General features: G+C 36.4%; 1 protein-coding gene across 1 annotated transcript in view; it reads right to left on the reverse strand.

Moving 5' to 3' along the window:
* FAF1 (Fas associated factor 1) overlaps window positions 1–22032 on the reverse strand; it is a 409817-nt gene that overhangs the window by 305709 nt on the left and 82076 nt on the right. The window contains exon 3 of the mRNA XM_019656527.1: window positions 5713–5759. Coding sequence (XP_019512072.1) covers window positions 5713–5759 — 47 coding nt within the window. The remainder of the gene's footprint in view (window positions 1–5712; window positions 5760–22032) is intronic.

The following is a 22032-nucleotide window of genomic DNA, read 5'->3' on the forward strand; positions in this document are numbered from 1 at the left end:
GCCAGTGAAGCAACGTCCTCCACAACTAGACTGAAGAACAAAAGGACAGCAACTTGTCTGTTCCCCTTCCCCCAATTCCCCAGCGCTGTTCTCATCCCCGAATTCCCCAATAAAAAAAATAAAATTAAATTAAAATTAAAATTAAAAAAATAATAATAGAAAATAAAATAAAAAATAAATAAATAAATTGGGTTATTGTTACACAATGGACTATTTCCTGGGGCATGACCAATAGTAATAGTTAGTGGAAAACTACAACCAATAAAAAAAGGCAGGTCCACTGAGAATTCTGACTCTTCAAGAATAAATGTTTGAGATGACTTATCAGGTAAAGAACCTTGATTATTTAAGGTTCTGACAAGGAATATAGAATAAATAGTGGAAGAAGACACTTGTAAATACCAACCATGGCATTCTGACCAATAACAGCAATAAGGACTGCAGCAGCATGCATGTGTACACACACAAACTTCTCTTCTTACAGTTTGCACATTGATCCTATCAATATTACCCTAGAAGGGACATCACTGTAACAATGGCATCCAATTTGTTTCACCATCAGCCATTGGTGTTAGCTTCTAGCTTCTTTCAATACTTTAAAAAAAAGGGGGGGGGGAAGCCTCTGCATCCTGTCAGAGTATCAGCTGAGCAGGACTTTTTCTCATGTGTCTGTAGCCAAGTTCCTAGGGCCCTTCCTCTGACCATCAAAGTTCTGTTAACCTCAACTGTTCCCAACCTCTTTCTATTCTTCCTCCAGTACTAGGAGTAACTGACTTTGTACCCTTTGGTGCTCAGCAAAGGGCTCTCCCAAGCAGGCCTGTGCTGGAGCAGGTCTCCTGGAGTGATTGCCTTGGACCCAGCCCATACAGACCGGGATCTACCCACTTTTATCAGAGGATGCTGCAGCTCTAAGTCAGCTCTCACCCTAGGCTCCCTTCCTCATTGACCAGCAGAACCCGCCCTTATCTGGGCCTGGTAATGCAGGTGCTTCCTGCAGTCATTATATCCAGATTGTCTTAGTCTCCCCTTTTCGCTCTTTCAACTGGCTCCACATCTGTGTAACTGATTCCTTATATGAAATTCCTCGCTTAAAATTCCTAGTGTGCTTTTTTTTCTCTTTACCAAATCCTAACTCTAAATAGCTTAACATTTCTAATCAGAGCAGGCTATTTGTTGTGGTTGTCAGTAACAAAGAGGGTTTTTTAAAAAGTTATTGTTTGAGAATTTTCTTACTGGCTATAATTACTCTATTTCAAGATCAATACAAAATAATGAATTTATGTTAAGAGTTTTTTTACTAGCAATCCAAAAGAAAATGAGAGAAAATGAGAGAGACTATCTGTTTGTGAATGATCCTATCAGTTTTGACTAATGTTCAATGACATCCAAAGAGTACAAAGGCATCCAAAATTGTTGACTTGGAAAAGAAAAGTACTTTTAAGATTATTCATCTATGAAGACTACTATCCTATAATTTGACCTTCTTAGTATGCTCTTCTAGGTAATCAATAATATTTTTTAAAAAGACATTGACTGATAAGGAAAACTCTATGGAGAAATCTATTTTAGATCTAAACTTCAACTAAAGGAGTGTTTTTATCCTTACTCAACTTTCCTCTACAAACCACACAGGTCCTCAGAAGGCAGTGAACAAAGTAAAGCAAATAGGAACTCTGCACTTGTTTATTTCAATTTTTAAAAATCCATCTCATGGTAAAATCTCTAGGTACAAAAAAAACATGTTTAAAAGAAAAGTTTGTCTTTAGAAAAATATCAAAATTTTAAATGGGCATCAGAGACAACAATAAATAGAAACTAATTGGCCAGAATGGATGTTTTCTAAATCAGAAAAGCTGGACATTTAAATATTCTGAAAGCATAATGGTCAAGATTTGAAAACAAGCCTTGTCTTCTCTAGGTTTCCTCAATGAGTTAAACAATGAACAAAGAAACATATAGTACATCTGTCTGAGTCATAATATAAATATGAATTGATAAATACCACCCATTTAGTCAATGAGTAAAATTATACCATTAATTCATAAAATTTTATAAATCATAGCAACTACTCTATTTTAGAAATTACTTGTAATTCATTCATACTTCTTTCTAACAATAACTACCTCCAAAAATAATTTTTAAAAGGGCTCTGGACAATATGCTGAATAAATAAAATATTAAACCAAGATGTACTAAATATACATGTACACACTGATGATCATTTATGAGTGAATAAATGGTTTACATTTGTAACTGTATAAGTTACATGCTTTATAAATATGTTTTATTGGCAATAGTGAAATAAGCCTTGGAGGGAGAGGCAGAAGACTTGCTTATATTCCTGACTCCATCAACATCATGCTGTATCATCTGGGTCAAGTCACTTCATGCCTTATTCCCTCCACCTGTAAAATGAGGGATAATAATATCTGCCTTTACTTGCTTACAGCTAAGATAGTGACTATAAAAACAAAGCTGTGGGAGAAAGATGTTATATACATGTATTAAATTTCAATTTTTTACCCAAAGGAAAAAATCTTAAGACAAAAGTTGAGACATGCTTGGCTTACTGACCTTCAGCAGGGCAGATAGGTATAAAAGGACAAACATGGTTTCTAAAAGGAAACAATCAGACTTCACTAACTACTACACTTGCGACCTTGGGCAACTCTAGTATACATAAACTCTCTAACCTTGAGTTTCCTTACCTATGAAACATGAACATTTATCTCTTAAGGCTTGTATGAGCATTAAATGAAGAAAAATATGTCAACTACCTAGCACAGTGCATTATGCATTAAAAAAAAATGTTAGTTTCTTTGCCCTAAACTTTATGGGTGCATTGAAGACCATATTTATACTTTCAAATTTGATTTCAAGAAAAGTTATAAAGCACATGAAATGGGCTCTTCTCCCTCCAAAAATAATTCATATATATATTTTTTAATTCTTTTTGGTAGCTCTTTTCTCTGTTAAGGTATAAAGTGACAAATTAAGAGTCAGCTGTATTCACAGACTACATTCAACTTTACTACAAAAATCAAACATATAAGAGATCCCTTTAACTGCCTACATACACCATTCCTAGCAATGTATCTCCCATTTTCAGTGTTAAGCCTATGAAAGAGTACAAAGAGCCCTCTTTCATTTCCCTCTGGTCAGTAGCCATACAAGAGGAATTTTCAGTTATATCAAATCCACAGTGATTTCAAAGCTGAAGAAGAAAGTAGGATGGAAAATAGTTGAGGACTATCGCTAGATACAACTGACTTTCTTCTGTGGACATGATACATTCCTTTAATTTAACAAGCAAACAAAACAAAAAACCTACTCTCATGAAAGTTAAACCCCAAATATTATAGTAACTTTATTAGAAATCAATTCAGTACTAAATCTCTAGTCAAATTATATTAAGCAAAAAGTATCATCTGTGAAAAAGGAGATGGGGTGTTTCCAGGGATGAGGGAATTTCTACAGTTCACCCATAGCAAATACTATTAATTATAAGATATATCCAGTATGTACTCAGAACCCAGCAGCTGAATCCACAAGGGTTTAGCAAGCAAAAATTTTGGCACAAAAAGTAGAATAACATTTACTCAAGAATAAAACTGGAGCCATATTTAGCAGTCTAAAACTTTCTAAACCAAGAAAAAAAAATGATCATGAAGGAGGTTCCTATAATCATCTGGTTTGCTTTCTAGACAAGGTTGAACTGAATGCTTTTGAAGCAAAAAAAATGATCAAACAAAAAAAATTTTTAGTACAGGCTCTGGAAATCAGCCACATTTACTCTGGATGAAACTCTTTCTGACAGTTTTTTTAAAAGGGTGGGGGGCAGGTCTGTTTATCATTGCTTTCACTTAAAAACCATTAATCACTAAGGGTGGTACAGGTACCAAACAGAATTTTGCTTCCTTTCTAAATATACACAATTTCCTATAAAGTACAGCACATTTTGCTGTTCATGGTGAATTTTTTTATGTTTTTGCAACAGCATTTTTCTTCCTCTCCAAAACAACCTCATTCCTAGTCTGCTGTTTCTGTTTGCCTCATCTGCACTTAGCAGATCACGCTTCAGTGACTTAGAAATCCCAGCCACCAAAATTCAAGCCAAAGTCTGAATTCAGACGGAGAAGGGGGAATGAAATCAAGTAATTAAACTACACTTGGAAGGGAGAATGATTTTACCTCCCATGACTTTACACTGTGCACTTTTAATTCAGAACCAGCGTCTTCAAGTTTAAGGAGAAAAAAAGTTATGAATTTTTTTTTACTTTAATTTTTTTTTATTGTGATAAAATATACATAACATAAAACTTACCATTTTAACCATTTTTAAGTGTACAATTCAGTGGTATCAAGTACATTCACAATGTGGCGCAGCCATCACTACTATCTCCAGAACTTTTTCATTGTCTCAGATAGAAACTCTGCACCCTTTAAACAATAACTCCCTTTATTCTCTCCCCCAGCCCCTGGTAACCACCATTTACTTTCTGCCTGTATGAATTTGCTTAGTATGAATTTATTTTTAATTTAAGAAATTACTTTGTAAATATTATAGTTCTCTTCCTTATCTTCCAATTTTAAGTTCTGGTAATGACACAAAACCGTGAAGACAATTCCACATGTTAACACTGGATTCTTCAGGTAAAATAGTTCAGTGCTCTGGGAAGTTTCATTACTAGGGTCTTATTCAAATTGTAGCAAGTTATCATATACTTAATTTCAAAACCAAAAGGGAGAAAAAAGAATGCAGTAAAGTTGGAGATAAAGCCTGTACAGTTAGATAATAACCACGCTCTGGGGCTATTGAGCCACGTCTCGTTTTCTTACTACCAATGGTTTAAAGCAGGGGTGTCAAACTCAATTAAAACATGGGCCATTTGGTGCAACAGGCAAGATTCACGCGGGCCCCATTACATTTACAAATTTTGTTAAATTTATATTCTAAAGTGAGGATTCAGGAATATGGATAAGATAATTAAAACACTATATAATTGCTTTTATTTAGACATTTATTTTATTTAAGGTATTTATAAAACTAAAATTATTCTTTTTTACCCGAGTGCTCTTTTTAACCTTTTCGCTATTGGGATCTGTTTACATTACGTGACACTGAGAGTGGCAGACATATCGCTTCCAAATGGCGCCGGAACTGAGTCAGCGTATTTATACACGCCCACAGGCCTCCAGGAAAGGCACTGGGCCACGTGTATACTCATCTTCAGTAATTAAAGGGTTAACGAGGGAATTGTGTGTACGGTATTGCCTCGATCTCCCCTAAGCGCTATTTTCTTCAAAACAATTTTTTCTATTTTCATTTTATTTCAGAGCATCGCGGGCCACAAAAAATTACCTCAAGGGCTACATGCGGCCGCCGCCAGTTTGACCCCCCTGGTTTAAAGGATTCAGTTCCTTCCATCTTATGAATCAGAAGGTGACCCTGAAAAGCTTTCTTAAAAATAAAATCAAACCACCTTTAAAAATATTGTCGCCCAATATGAAATAACATTATAAGGGTAAATGTTGGTGATTTAGGAAATTAATATAACTAATAAAAATGTCTAAAAGAATAGTAACTATATTAATGAACTTATACACGAAAGATCAAATGCTCTAACAAAAAGTTAAACAAAAAAAAATAATAAATGTCTCCTTTTTGCTTTGCTAAACTCTCATCTTACCTTTAAGCACCTTATAACATACCTTTGTAGAATGCCATTTTCCTGGGGTATTACACCATTGATAGCTGCCTGCAAACAGAAAACAGAGAAGGCCAATTAAAAACAAAAACAAAAACAGAAAAATGCTCAAGGGTGAGTTCAGGTGGGGTGGAAAACTATCAACGGAAGTAAGTATACTTTGAAAACATTTTTTTAATTCTAAATGTTTGCTTAATGACACAAAATGTTATCTGGTATATGTTTCTCTATTTCTATATAATAAAACCATATTTTAGAAAATTTTAAAAACATGTATTTGGCATAATAATGTCCCCAAATCTTGAATCATAAAAAGCTTAGTTCCACAATCCTCATTGAAGCAAATTACCCACAAAACCAATGTTTAAGGATGTCAAAACAAGTAAAATCAAGTACCTTAATCTTTTTAGTATTATTTCCTTCCTCAGATTAAGAAGAGCAAGATACGAAATCACAAATGAAAAACTCTAATAAGAATATTTGGAGTTAGCTCAGGAGTTAAGTTCACTCTTTCATGTTATAATCATTATTCTTTGTGAAAAGAGTATTTAGAAGGAAAAAAAACATAGGGGCAAAACTTCTTTTGATAAACACAACACCACGATTTTATCAGGTTACAAAAAGGAGGCAGGAGCATCACTGGGGAAGTTTCCTTAGATAAAACATTCCTAAAATTGGCCTCTAAGCTAAGAAGTCACCAATTACTTAGAACACAGCATAAGTGTGACATGGTATGGACATTTTTTTGTTTTTTGTTTTTTTTTAAGGTTTTGTTGGGGAATTAAGGGGAGGGGAAGGGGAACAGACAGGTAGACAAATTGCTGTTTTGTTCTTCAGTCTAGTTGTGGAGGGCGTCGCTTCACTGGCCCATGTTGGCATGATCATTGTGCTCTTCCCTGGTGAGGCGATCAGTCTCCGGTCATTGATCAGCCGCTCACAGCAGCTCCTGCCAGCCTACACCGTCGCCAGCGACTCACAGCAGCCCAGCTCCAGGTTGAGCTGTTGTTCATCATCTTAGCTGTAGAGGGCGAGCATCACTGGCCCTCAATGTGAGATCCGAACCGCAGTCCTGCTACTCAGAGCTGGGGCTCTCTAGCAAGCTCTTAACCAGCTGAGCCACTCGGCCGGCCCAGGATGGGCATTTTTGAAAACCACTGAGAAGGCAGGCTGTTACAGCCTAGATTGTGGGCAGTTCACTGCAGGTTAATAGAAAAGGTTCTCTGGAGGAAAATAATGTCCTTTCCAACTTTGTCTTTGTATCATAACAACTTACTCCCTCAACTTCCCCATCCACATCCACATCAAAATGGAAAAAAAAGAAAAGCTAACCTTCGATGTTTTATCAGCTGCCTGGAGATCAATTGCAAAAAGGAGTTTGTGTATTTTGTGAAACGTTAACTTAAATATTTGCCAGAGGTAGGTGAAGTTTACAAGGTTATACTGTTGAATGGAAATACAGTGTAAGATGCTTGCAATGATTTCTGAGAGCTATAATGCTCTACTGGCGAAAAACAAAGAAACCCACAGATTAGTAAGACAGTGGATACCACAGAACCCTAACGACTCTGGAGGCTCAATCAATTCTTTGCGTCCAGCAAATGCTAAAACTGGTTTTCAAAGCTATAAATTCAATGGAAGCATCTCTGCCTCATGCCAGGTCAGTTATCCCTTTTCTGTTGACAGCAGTACTTCCCACATACAAATATCTGATTTGCTAAAAAATTGAAAATGGTAAGAGAATGTTCTATGGTGTTGGAAAAGGAACAAAATACCATAGCTTGGAAAGATTTTGCTCAAATTTTCACTAGGGAATGCCAAGGTATAATGGAAAGAACACTGAAGATTTAAATAGTCCAAAGTTTGAATCCAGACTCTCCATTTATTAACTTGATGACCTTAGTAGTATATTCTATATTCACTGAACCTCCTTGAGCCGCAGGCTCTTCATCTGTATAATGATTTCATACTACAACCTCAGCCAAAATGGGCCTGCCATTTTGTTCCTCGAAGGCATCAAGCTCTTGTATTTCTTAGGGCCTTTGAGGATACTGTGTCTGCTTGCAATGCATGTTCCCCATTCTTGGTCTGGCTAAATCTTAATCATCATAATTAAGGTTTTTGTCAGACACACTTTTAAAAAATAATTTTTCTCTGATCAACCCCCATTTAAGTAGGTTTACTCTCACATAGAACCTTGTACTTTTCTTCATATAATTGAGTATTACTCATTTGGTGATCATTTGTTTTATGTGTGCCTTTCTCACTAGGCTCCATGACAGAAAATGTTATCAAGTTTGTTCACTACTTAAGCCCAGTTGCCTAGCACAATGCCAGCACATACATGGCACTTCAACTATTATTTGTTAAATGAATGATGCTAGAGGAGTACAAAGGAAAGCCACACTGCCAAGATTTGAGGACGACTCAGAGAAAGCTTCCTAGATGAAATTATGTCTCAACTGAGACTAAAGAAAGGATAAGTAAAAAGTAGTACTAATCTTGGTAGATGTATGTTTTTATTTCTACTGGGTAAATTCCTGAGAGTGGAATTGTGGGCTTATATGATAAGTGTGTCTTTAACTGTCAAACTATTTCCAATGCAGTTGTGCCATTAAACATTTCCATTATCAATGTATGAGAGTTCCAGTCCTTCAGATCCTCACCGTCATTTGGTGGTGTCAATCTTTTTAATTTCAGTCATTTTAGTGTGTTTGAAGAGGATTTCTTTGTGGTTCTCTTTTTAAAAATTAACTTCACTGATGATCAAATGAACCCATTTTAAGTGTACAATTTGATGAGTTTTAACACATGTATACACCTATGGAACCATCACAGGCATCGTCCATCATTTTCCCTATAGATCCTTCCCTATCGTTCCCCACCCATCCCAAGAAATTCTTGGTCTGCCTTCTTTAACTAGAGATTAATCTTTTCTCGAGTTTCATATACACAAAATCATATAGTATTTTCTCTTGTGTCTGACTTCATTCATTTAGCATGTTTTTGAGATGCACCCATGTAGCTGAAATGTATCTATAGTTTGTTCTGTTTTACTGCTGAGTAGTATTCCATTGTATCCAGTGGTATGCCCAAAACAATACTTGCCTGTTGTTAGGCATGTGGGTTGCTTCCAGTTATTGGGTATTGTAAATAAAGCTGTTATGAATATTATAGTACACAGTATTTGTTTTGGGCATATGTTTTCATTTCTTTAGATAAATACTTAAGAGTAGAATTGCTAGGTTATATGTTTACCTTTATGCAAAACTACCAAACAGTGTGATTTTGGCCATATTCACTTGACTACTCTAAGACACAGTTTCCTTATCTGTAAAATAAAGGTAGTAATACCAATTTAGTTCACAAGGTTATTATAAAGATTTAAATGAGATAATACAAAGTACTCTACAAATGATAGCCACAATAACTATCCACCCCATTACACAGTGTTTTCCTTTTAATATATTTTGTTACCAGTGGTGCATAAATGTCTGCCTCATGCTGGGTTAGAAATCCAGATATACTTACATCTTTTTCTTAATGATTCAATTTCAGGTGGTCTAGAATGGGGCCCAGAAATCTCCTCCCCTCCGACCCCAAACTCCTCAAGGGATTCTGATTGACAACCAGGTTTGGGAACAACCATAAATAGTTTATAGGATACATTTTAGAGATCTATATAAAATCCTTTACTCTGTCATTACATACAGAATCTATTATTTTCCCCTAAATCCTTTATTATTTCAGAAGTTACTTAACATCCAAAGGCATAGATCTTTCATAAACTCATGTTATTAAATATGCACAAAGTGAGAACTATCAAGCCAGAAAGCTGTTGTATCCCAGCTCCATCATTTACTAGTTGTGTAATCTTGAGACAGTTAATTTCTTTCTGCTTCAGTTCTATCTTCAATAAAATGAGGGTGATAAAAGCACTTGTGCATTGGGTTTTTATGAAACATGTTAACACATATAAAGTACTTAGTGTTTGATACATAGTAAACTACTCAATAAAAGTGAGCTGCTTTTATTCTAACTATTGCCATACTGAAATTCATCCTTGTTTGAAATCACAAATAGTTTTTAATCACAAACTTTTGAAGACAAAGAATGGACAATATAAAAAAATAGAAATGTTTCCACTTACAATTATCAATTGCAGACAACTTATTTCTAAAGATGTTTTCTCTCTTTACTATTTAGATAATGATCTAACATCTCAAAATATTCTATCAGTTACAGATAGGATGATGAGACCAAAGCAGAAGAAAAGTGAGTAGTTTAACAGCCCTACAGCTAACCCTAAACTTAAATTTCTTTTTATTAACCCAGCTGTTTACTTTTGCAGTTGAAAAGAATTCCAAATGGCAATCCTAAAGTATCTCCTAACGGCCAAATATTTGATTTTAATAAGTTCTAATTTAATTTTTTTTTCAGGGAAAGAAAACAGAAAGCAGAACAATTTAAGAAATGTAACCATTCCACAATCTGTTCTTAGACAAATGCAAAAAATGTTCACTGAATCCTTCCAAGTAGTTACCACGATTAAAACAGCCCAACATGTAGAATCAAAACTACTGCAAACCAAGGGCCAGCTGAATGGCTCAGTTGGTTAAGAGCTCGCTCAAGAGTTTGAGCTCTGAGCAACAGGGTCCCCGGTTTGATTCACGGCCCGAGCTGAGCTGCCGCTGAGCTTCCAACAGGTGGCAGGATGGCTCAGCTAAAAAAAAAAAAAAAAAACTACTGCAAACCAAATTAAAGACAAAAGAATATGAGGCAGATCCTAAGACTAATAATGGTACCTAACAGACTATCCCTTGTCAAATATCTATGAATGAAAAACCAAACAGCAAACTGGGAGAACCACATAAAAAACCTCAGTGCTACACCAACAAATCCTCTGAGTGCTTTAAAGGACATCGAGTCCAAATTCCTTAGCCTGCTAACCAAGGCTCCCACCTTCTTTTCTGGCCTTTTCTCAGGTTTCTCCTAGAAGAATCTTCCCCAGTCAAATTGTTCGACACACTGACTTCAGAATACCTTGTGCTTCCATAATTAACAAAATATTCTATTCTTCTTAACACTATGAAAAGCTAAGCAAAATTTTCTAAACAAATTTAAAAGTTTGTAAGAATCAAATGCATTCAAACCTCACATATATTTTAAGAAAGGAAGTTGATTTATAGATTCAATTTGCAAACTAAAACCTGAAAAAGACAAAAATGTGTGAAATTAGCAGTTTGAAAAATTTGTGGGGATAGACATCCCTACAGTATTCCAGGGAAGACTTGTGGATGGCTCAGCAAAGTCAACCAGCCAGATCTGCTTTATATTACAAGCAGCCACACAAGGAAACTACTCTTCATACTCACTAAGTCCTGGATATAGCTGCCTCTGTTTTGAGGTTGATGAACATCTAAAATCAATTTATCCAGGAAAGTCGGTTGCAATTACTCTATGCAAGAACTGTGCTAAGTATTGTGGATAACACATGGACAAGACAGCTCCAAACCTTGGGAAACGAGAAGAAGAAATAAGACAAGAATGCAATATTAAGCATAAAATAGAAAGCATCTAACTCAATAAACAGCAAGTCCATTCTTCCAGTTAGTTGGCTCAGCTAAAAACCTTGGAGTTATCCTTGACTCCCTCTTTTTCACACTACTCCCTCCTTCCGCATTATTAACAAATTCTGATTGCTGCAATGTTAAAACACATCTAGAATCTGATCACATTTCACTGCTACCACTCTGGTCCAAGCCTCTATCTGGTCTCTCTTCTATATTACTTCTGTAGCCTCCTTTGCTCTTGCTCACCTTCAGTCAGTGTATTCTCATCACAGTGGCCATAATAAAGCTATTAAAATATAGGTCAGATCATGTCAATTCTCTACTCAAAATCTTCCACTGGCTTTTACTCTGAAATAAAAAGACAACATCCTTCGGCTATCTTATTCCTCCCTCACTCCTGTAATCTCTCTAATTTCACCACCTCCTCCTTTCCTGAGCCATACTTGTCTTCATGATAATCCTGGAAAATGCCAGAACTGATTTCCCATTTAAGGTTCCTGTGGTTACTATTCCCCCTGCCTGAAATGTTCTTGCCCCCAGATATATGGCTCACTTGCTAACTCCCTTTCTCCAGGTCTTTATTCAATTGTCACTGCCCACTTTTTCTAAAAAAATACAGACCCCAACCCAACATACTTTACATCCTTCTTCCCTGGGTTTCCCCACCCCCGCCCTTAGGAACTATCACTCTCTGACACACTATATAACGTTACTAATTTGTATCATTTCTTGTCTGTCTCCCCCTATTAAAATGTAAGTTCCATCATAACAGGGATTCTTTTGTTTCACTACAATATTCCCAACACTGAGACGAGAGCGTTGCATGTAGTAAATATTCAATAAATATTTTCTGGTGAATTTCTGAATGAAAGGTCAAGTGAATTAATCTTCATTATTAGATGTCTTTTTGGACTTTAAGAGGAATGAGGAGGAAAGGCAGCATCTGTCACGTGCAAGGCACTATGAGTATATAATTACACATTATCACCTGTCTTGTTTAATCCGCATTCTATGAAGCAAGCATGCTGTAGATGAAGAAAATGACATTCTGAGAGATTAAGTGATCATCCAAGATCACACACAGTAGCACTCAAACTCAGACCTCTCTGACTCTAAAAAGTTCTGATATTTTTCATTATAAAGCAATTTATTTCCTGACCCAACACAGAGAGAGAGCACTATGAGTTTCAGAGCAACACAGTATAAATCTCTGTAGTATACCAGCAATACTAATATTTACTGTAGTTCCTTGGGTCACTGAGTCTATATTAGAAACTGAGAAATCAATCCATCTCTGATCTGTGTCTGGCTGAGGAAGGGAAGGTAGGTGTTGGTCGGAGTAGGGGGTTGGGAATAAGGGGGATTGACTACTACCACAACTATCATCATTCCTAGAACTCTGAACTACATTGAATCCCTGAGGCTACTGAACACCTTCCAGACTAGCATTACCCAATAGAACTTTCTGCAATGATGAAAATATTCTATATCAGCACTGTATAATATTGTAGCCACTAGCCCCATGTGGCTATTGAGCACTTCAAATATGGCCAGTGTGACCAAGAAACTGAATTATAATTTCATAAATAACATAATAATTTAATTTAAATTCAATGCTTATATGGGGTGAGTAGCTTCTGTATTGGACAGCAGTGTTCTAGACTATCCATTCCAGTTTAGCCATCTCTTTCACCTCACTTACTTGTAATATTTTGGTCTATTTTAAAATGATGATGGCACTGAATATATGGCAAGGTTCTTTTCCCAAAACTGTCCCAAAGGAAAGAGGAAATTACCCTATAGTTGAGTCCTTCCTTATAATTATACTGTTTAGAAAAGATACAGAGCCGAAAACAACTTCAAGCGATACTAGTTTTAGACACTGAAACAGGTTACCTGATGGAATCAGTTAAAAAGGATGGCAAAGAAATTCAATGCAGATTTCATAATCATTTGGGGGCATACAAGCTCACAATGAAAACTTTTAGATGCCATTATAAACAAGTCTGTTAAAGGTCACTTGAAAGTTTTCACTGTAAAGCTCATGAATAATAAATGAGTTCTTGTGATTTGATATTAAAATCCCCCCCAAAAGTACCATATCCAGATTTTTAAAGTGTTCCATCTCAAACCACTTAAGCAAAAATTAAGATCATGTGTTCTGGAAAATTGAGAGACTAACTCTGGCAATGAGGAAGACACTAATGTTTAAAATTAGCATGTGAAGAGTTTGAATAATGTTTCGTGAAATGAATATAAAAAAGTAATATTTCTCAAGTATTTTATATTATATAATTTTAAATATGTATGTATAGCTTAATAAGCTGGCCTTAATGACTATTTCTTCTACAAGCTTAAAAGTTTATATATTCAGGCTGACCAAATATCTTTATTATCTTTGCCACTGTGAAAATGAGCATCACCTTATATTCAGGTACAAACAATAAATCCTTATATTTATTTTAAAAGCAGCTAGGCTCATCTACTCTAGTCAGTAGTCACGAGGCCCAATTCAAGTCTCTCCTCCATCCCTGAGCATTCTCAATCGTTCTTAATTTTTACTGCCTAAACCTATTTGAAGACACTTATTTTACATGCCATTCACTTAGCACGTATTAATTACATTTGTCTTACAATGTTAATCCTTCATCTTCTATCTATGTGTTTTTCGTCCTCAATTGGAGTCCAAGCTCTCACAGCCAAGAGACATGTACTACTTCTTTGCATTCACCATAGCACTTAGAGCTGACTGATTTTCTAGAAGATAGAAGGAAAGCTTTGGATTTGATGCTCCAAGTATACTAAAGAATGACAAAACAAAATTGCCTTCAATCTATTATACAATAAATCTGAAGAATAATTACCTCAAGTTCAGTAAATTTGAGCAATTTGCACAAGGTCAGCACTACTAAAATCCAGGGCCATTCCAATTCCCAACTGTTGATCCTCTACTGACTGAGTACCACCTGATTTGCACACTGTTTAAATATTAGCACTGAGAAGTCAAAGTGTGACCCCAGTCGGGACCCCCTCTCGTTTCGAGCTGTAGCTTTCTGCTCTAATAAAACTATCCTCTGCTGCAAACTTAAAACAAACAAACAAAAAAAACCCCAAAGAAGTCAAAGTGCTAAGGGGGTACAAACCCTTAGGTTGGTTATATTTTTTTCCATTTTTAGTCATTGCTCTGATCAATGAAGTACAGGGTTAATACAACATGTGACTTCTAAACCTGGGTGATAAAAGGCTACAGAGCTTCCATATAGTTTTCTTAAATGTTCACTCTTGGGAAACTCCCTTCTAGAACTTAGCCCTTACCTGTGACAAAAGCAGAAGGCACATGGAGAAGCCGTTTGGAAATTAATCAGTTTACTGTCCCAGCTGACCTCGGCCTTGCAGTCATCCCAGCACAAGTTCCAGCCATGTGAGTAATGAAACCATCCTCCAGCCCCAGATATTCTAGCCCTCAACCAGCTGAGTCACCCTAAGCCATCTGAATCATCCCAGCTCAGGCCCTGGACATCATGGAGCAGACATGCCATTCCCACAGTAACCTTTCCGAATTTCTGATCCATGAAATCTGTGAGCATAATGAGGTGTATGCCTTATGACACTAAGTTTTGGAGTAGTTTATTGCACAGCAACAGTAACAGGAACACTTATTCATATCTAGGACTCAATACCATCAGATCAGATTCAATTTGACCAGCACACTGCTAGGCACTTCCTGTGTGTAGTTTTGTTTAATCCTCATAACCTTGTGAAGTAAATGATTATGTGACAATTAAAGCAGTTAATTAGCCTATTAGCCACAATCTTACAGTACTCATTAGAAACAGAATTCTAAACCACATGGTTTTTAAGTGCCATGTCTAATATTACAATGCCACAATATTCTCATATTCCCCTCTAAAAGCCATATTTTATCAAGCCTTTCTTTAAAGCCATTTTTCATAGGAACCTGTAGTAAGTATCATGAGGGGTCATTCTGATAAATATGAGGCTGAGAGAGGAAGTAGGGCTGGGGTACTGACAAGAGAAACAGAACCTCAAAAAGTAGGAATTGAGACTGAGGGCACCTGCAGACACAATGAACCAATACCCTTCATCTCCAGGTTATTCTCTTTAGCCTTTCAACCAAATATTGAGAGAAACTCATAAAAATTACAAACTTGGTAGGGGGGTGAGGCAGGGCTCTGCATTAAGCTTCCCAGGTGATTTTTAGCACACTGAAGTTTGAGAATGACTAATCGCAAACTAATTTGATCAATACCAAGGATTAATGATGTTTTCTTGGTTTCAACAGGAATATCTGTATATTCCGTGACATGATTTAATGGCTTACCTAAGAAGTACACAGTCCTCAAGACAAAATAGTATCAAGTATCTTAGCTTAGGGGGTAAAAGTGATGTTATTTGATTCTCACAAATTAATAATAAAGCATATTTTTTGCAAAGTTGGAACTATTATACTGGGTTGAGATGGAGTCAGAGTGGTTTAAAAATATTTTAAAAAATAAATCCTAGTAATTAAAACTCTGGAAATCAATAGATCTAGCCAAATACACTGAGCTAAAAAGGCAAATTCTGTCTTTTCCCCACTAAATAACATAAAATAATCATTTTATATAACAAGTAGTGAAATCATGCTGTTCAACATCTGAAAGCATACTGGCCATACAAAATAAATAGCTTCAATTAATACTGCGGAAATCATTTAACTAAGCTGTAATAACACAGGATTTTTTTGATCAATAAGCAAGTAGAGTACAATTCTTTACAGGAATGTGAAATTACTATAAATGGTTCCATGAAACACTTAAATAGACTTGTCCAGGCCTTAACATACTTCTCTGATGTTTGTTGGGTTACAATCCACACAAAACACCAAGAGACAAAAAATTTTGCTTGATACACAATCTGTCCTTTCACAATACAAAAAGATGACAAAATGTCTAAACACGCCTTGTCTGCCAAATGACCCACAGATGTTAGTAGCACTAGCAATATAAGACACCTGAGCATCTAACCACAGTCTGAAAATATAAACATGAACTGCAAAATGTGCTCCTTGAGCAAGATGACAAAAGCAGCTGCCATTTCCACTATCCTTGGTAGGTATAAAAGATTAAAAAAAAAAAACCAAAAAACTAAATTAGCTCTTTCTCTAGTTTATTTCAAATTACACTAACAATTCTCACATCAAAGCACTGTGATAAAGAAAATCAGAACTAATAATTCTATAACATTTTATTTCAAATCTTCTTTGAAAGACCTCCATAGGCCGGCTGAGTGGTTCAGTTGGTTAAGAGTTGGCTTAAGAGCGCGAGCTCTGAGCAGCAGGGCCACCGGTTTGACTCCCACATGGGCCAGTGACCACTGCACCCGAGGTGAGCTGTCACTGAGCTGCCAACAGGTGGCAGGATGGCTCAGCTGGTGTAACAACAAGACTGCCTGTTCGATGGTGAGCTATGCCCACCCGCAACTAAGACTGAGCTGAGCTGCCGCCTGGATGGCTAAATGGATAGGGCATGCGCTCTTAACAACAAGGCTACTGGTTCAACTCCCGCATGGGATGGTGGCTACGCCCACCCACAACTAAGATTGAACACAGCACCTTGAGCTTAGAGGCTACGAGCTGCTGACAGGAAGCCAGATGGCGACTGGTGCCCTCCACAACGAAGACTGAAGAACAACAACTTGGCTGGTTCCCTTCCCCAATTCCCCAACACTGTTCCCCTCTCCCAATTCCCCAATAAAATCTTAAAAAAAAAAGACCCCCCCCCAGCTACATTTTCTGTCTGCTATGCCACATGTTGCCATCTTAACATTGGTCATGGTGAGAGACATAAAGCAAATTAAGGGCTTAACAGAAGACACCCATTAAATTATCCATTGCTGCACACAAGAAAAAAGAGGAGAGATGGTTGTATCACATGCCATCTATTCTCTCACTACCTGAAAATTAATTTTGTACCCACAGCATTATTCTTTCTTACAATTGTAGCCATCTTCATTTATTTTTATGTTCTATCATTCTCATACCTTTAAGATCCTTAATAAGACCCCTATCAGCACCACATACATTTTTATAACTACCCCCTTCCTATTCCTATCAAAACACTCTCTGCCTGGAACAAACACAGTTACTTATAGAAAAGACTTCTAAGACTAGCACATCACCCTACTGACCCAATCATTTTGGGGATTTTAAAGTTACTCGTTTCCTGCAATAGCAAAAGAAAAAACATTACCAAATATGAAAATGAGCAGACTGTCAATGCTGTAATGAAACGTTTCCTCCAGCCACTGACAATAAAAATAGATCCCACAAAGGTAGCATGGGGTCATCCAAGCCCATACGTGACTAACTTCACGTTACAACTACCACAGTGAACTGAGTTATCAGATCCAAATATGAAGATAGGAAAAAGACAACAGAGTGCACTGCTGTACATTGTTGTTGTACAGATATTTAAGAACTATGTATCTTTTTCATATGAAAAGTTTTTTAACTTTTTAGGAACAAGAAAAACTTCAGATAATAATAAAATATTTTGCCAATAAAATATCTGAGGAAAATAATTTGTTTTAATCATTACATGTAATGGAAAAGATATGAGAGAAAATGAGAGACACTGACACCTGTGGCCACCGATCAAAAAAATCCAAGTATGCTGGCATTATTATAATTCAATAGACATGTTTTTCTATCCATCCTTCCCCCTTCTTTTTTTTTTTTTTTAAAGATTTTTATTGGGGAATTGGGGGATGGGTACAGAGCTGGGGAATTGGGGGAAGAGGAACAGAAAAGTTGTCCTTTTGTTCTTCATTCTGGTTCTGGAGGACATTGCTTCACTGGCTCAAGTTGGCACCATCACTGCACTCTTCCCGGGCGAGGCAGATCAGTCGCCAGCTTCTGGACGGCCACTCACTGTGGCTGCTGGCCGCTCACACTGGCTGCTGGCTACACACGGTAGCCCATGGCAACCCACTGCAGCAGGGGCTGCAGGCTACACCGTCACCGGCGACTCACGGCAGCCCAGCTCCAGGTTGAGCTGTTGTTCAGCATCTTAGCTGTAGAGGGCAGTGTCATTGGCCCTCATATGTGGGATCCAAACCGGGGCCCTCTGGCATCCCAAGCGAGTTCTTAACCATCGCGCCACTCGGCCGGCCCCCTCTTCTTTTCCCTCTGCTCTTCCTTCCCTCCCTTTCATCCATCCATCTAATATTTAATGAGTAATTGCTCTGTTATCAATAAATGGGTTTGGGTGTTAAAAATAAAAAAATAAACAAAACCAGATATGGTCACCAAAACTATAAAACTCCCAGAAGAAAATACAGGAGAAAGTTTCATGAGATTGGTTCTGGCAATGATTTCTTGGCTATGACACCAAAAACACAAGCAACAAAAGCAAAAATAGACACATAGGACTACATCAAACTTTAAAATGCTTGTGACACCTAATGCTAAAGCTGAACAATATTGAATCAACTATAATTTTATATATATTTATATATATATATATATATATATATATATAGTCATGGGATATGAAGTACAGCATAGGGAATAGAGTCAATGGAATTTTAACAGCTATACATGATGTCAGAGGGATAACAGATTGGGAGAGGGGGGTTATCACTTAGTGAGGGGTGTAAATGTCCAACTATTACATTGTTTTGTACACCTAAAACTAATAAAAAAAATGTTTGTGCATCAAAGGACACAATCAATAGAGTGAAAAGGCAACCTATGGAATGGAAGAAAATATTTGCAAACCATATATCTGATAAGGGGTTAATATGCAGAACATATGAAGAACTCCTACAACTCAAACAACAAAAGATCAAATAATTCTATTTAAAAACAGGCAAGGGACTTAGACTTTTCTCCAAAGATGACATACAGATGGCCAACAAGCATATGAAAAAATGCTCAACATCACTAATCATCAGAGAAATGTAAATCAAAACTGCAATATTACCTCACACCCATTAGGATGGCTACTATGAAAAAAAAAAGAATAGAAAAATAAAGAGTTGGCAAGGATGTGGAGATATTAGAACTCTTAAGCACTGTTGATGAGACTGTAAAGTGGGGCAAACACTATGGGAAACAGTAAGGAGGTTCCTGAAAAATTAAAAATAGAGCTAACATATGATCTAGTAATTCTACTTCTGGGTATATATGCAAAAGAACTGAAAGCAGGTCTCAAAAAGTTATCTGCATGCCCACATCTATAGCAGCATTATTCACAACCGGTAAAAGGTGGAAGCAACCCAAATGACCACTGATGAATACATGGCTAAAGAAAATGTTATATACATACAATGAAATATTATTCAGCCTCAAAAAGGAAGAAAATCCTGTCGTGGGCTACAACATGAAAAAACCTTGAGGACATTATGCTAAGTGAAATAAGCCACTAACAAAAAAATAAATACAAGTATGATTCAACTTATATGAGACATCTAAAGTAGTCAAAGTTATAGAAACAGAAAGTAGATTGGTAGTTACCAAGGGCTGGGGAGAAGGGGAAATGAAGAAGTTGTTTAATCAGCATAAAATTTCCGTTTTGCAAGATAAAGTTCTAGAGATCTGTTTCACAACAATGTATGGTCAAGACAGATTTATGTCATGTGTTTTTTACCACAATAAAAAAATGCATTAAAAAAGAGTCCTTTAAAGCAAGAAAGAAAAGGGGGGGGGGCGGTTAAAATAAATATACTCTCTGAGAGTCGTTTCCTCACTGAAATACCAATAATATATAAACTTAAAAAATACTTATATTGGCAGATTATTTTGGTTAACAGATAGTCTACACCTTTCAGTAGAGGGTGCTTGTCAAAAGCAGGTGAAAACAATTAGTAATGTATGCATTATAGATCAATTTACTGTAAAGGTTAATAGCTCTCATTTTAAATAAGATCTCTAATAATCCTTCTGTGATCTGTGATGTTCCTCGGCACTCTAGTCAAACTTCTCTCGTACCACATAAACAAGCAAAACTACAGATATGGTCTCTGCTCTCTGGAGCTTAGGGTATATAAAAAGTTATAGGTATAAACAAGCAAATAAACATATAAAGAAATATTTTAGTCAGTGTCCAATAAGGAAAAGAAACCAATACCAGATAAATCAATAGAGGGATTTCAACAAGGAAAACTACTTTTAAGAGTGTTGGAAGAACTAAAAAGGTTGAAAACATGTTAAGTAAAAGAAGCCAGACACAAAAGGTTACACATCGTATTTTATAAGCTAGATCTACAATAGGCAACTCCATAGAAAAAGAGCAGATTAAAGGTTACCAGGGGCTGGGGGAAGAGGGAATAAAGGATGGGGAGGAATTACTTAATGGCTGCAGGGTGTTTTTACGGGTGATGAAAAAATTTTGAAACTAGAGAGAGCTGGTAGTTATACAACTCTGGGAATACACTCAAGACTACTGAATGCACGCTTGTAAATGGTTAATCGTATGTTATGTGAATTTCACTTCAATTTTTTTAAAGGGTTTAAATGAGGCAACCTAGCAATAAGCAACAAGAGAAGTCCCTACTACCCCAACAAGGGCGGAGATAACAAGGAAGAAAGTATATTAACAGTCCATAAGCCACGGCTACCACGGCTAATATGAATGGGAATCCTGGAGGAGGGGCTGCCCAGCAGGTGATAAAACTCTGACAGGAGCTAGAAACACAAGAGATGGAATCACTGCAGGAGACTCCACTGAAACACTCTCCAATCTCTTGACACTGTCTGTCACTGGATGTAACAGAAAGCCAGATAGCAAGAGAGCTTGGGGAATGTAGCTTATGTTAGCCTTATAATTCAGAACAGAGCAGGAGACAGTTGGGAAATTGGCAAATGGTGAGCATAACCATACACTGAACTAAGCAATTCCAGAGCAAAAGAACAGACTGCTATAACAGAAACGTGGTAACCATAATTTGTAAGGCTTAAAAATTTTCTATGAAATTAAAATACTTAACAAAATAAATAGCATATAAGTTGAGAGGAGTATACATGGAAAGAATCAGTTCTAAGATCCTTACAATGCATTAATATTAGAATTTGACAAGTCAAATAATCCATTTTCTGATTTCCAAGGAAATGTGCTAACAGGTTTTTAAAGAGTATATAATTATCAAATGGGAAGTGGAAAGGGAGAAAATGGGAGTAATAAAAATAATCAATTTAACAGAAGGTAAGAAAAGGGAAAAGACAGAACACCTAGGCGGAACTACCACAAAACACATAACATCAAAGATTTTACCACAAATATATGAGTAATTACATTAAATCTGGATGTAAAAAATGATAAGCCTGAAAAGGAAAGACTATATAACTGGGTTAAAGATGACTCATCAACCAGCTATACGTTATCATAAAAAGGCACATCTAAAAGTTAATGACATAGAAAGGTTGACAATAAAGGGGTAAGAAGAGATATACAAAGAAAAATACTATCCAAAAGAAAACTAGTGTACTTATATTAATAGTAAACAAAATAGGGTGCAAAGCAAAAAAAACCTTCCTAGAGAAAAAGACAGAAGAAAAAGATTCAGTTTGCCGGAAAGTTATATTAAGTCCAAATTTCATGTACCTAACAATATAGCCTAGAAATGCATAAATTAACACCATTACCCATAAAAATGAACAAATCCACAATCATTGCAAAAGATTTTAATATACCATGTTGAGTAATAGAACAAGCAAACAAAAGTAAGATTTAGAAGATCTGAACTACTTAAAA

Source organism: Hipposideros armiger, unplaced genomic scaffold, assembly GCF_001890085.2.
Source record: "Hipposideros armiger isolate ML-2016 unplaced genomic scaffold, ASM189008v1 scaffold_261, whole genome shotgun sequence".
In the NCBI taxonomy this organism is placed as follows: domain Eukaryota; kingdom Metazoa; phylum Chordata; class Mammalia; order Chiroptera; family Hipposideridae; genus Hipposideros; species Hipposideros armiger.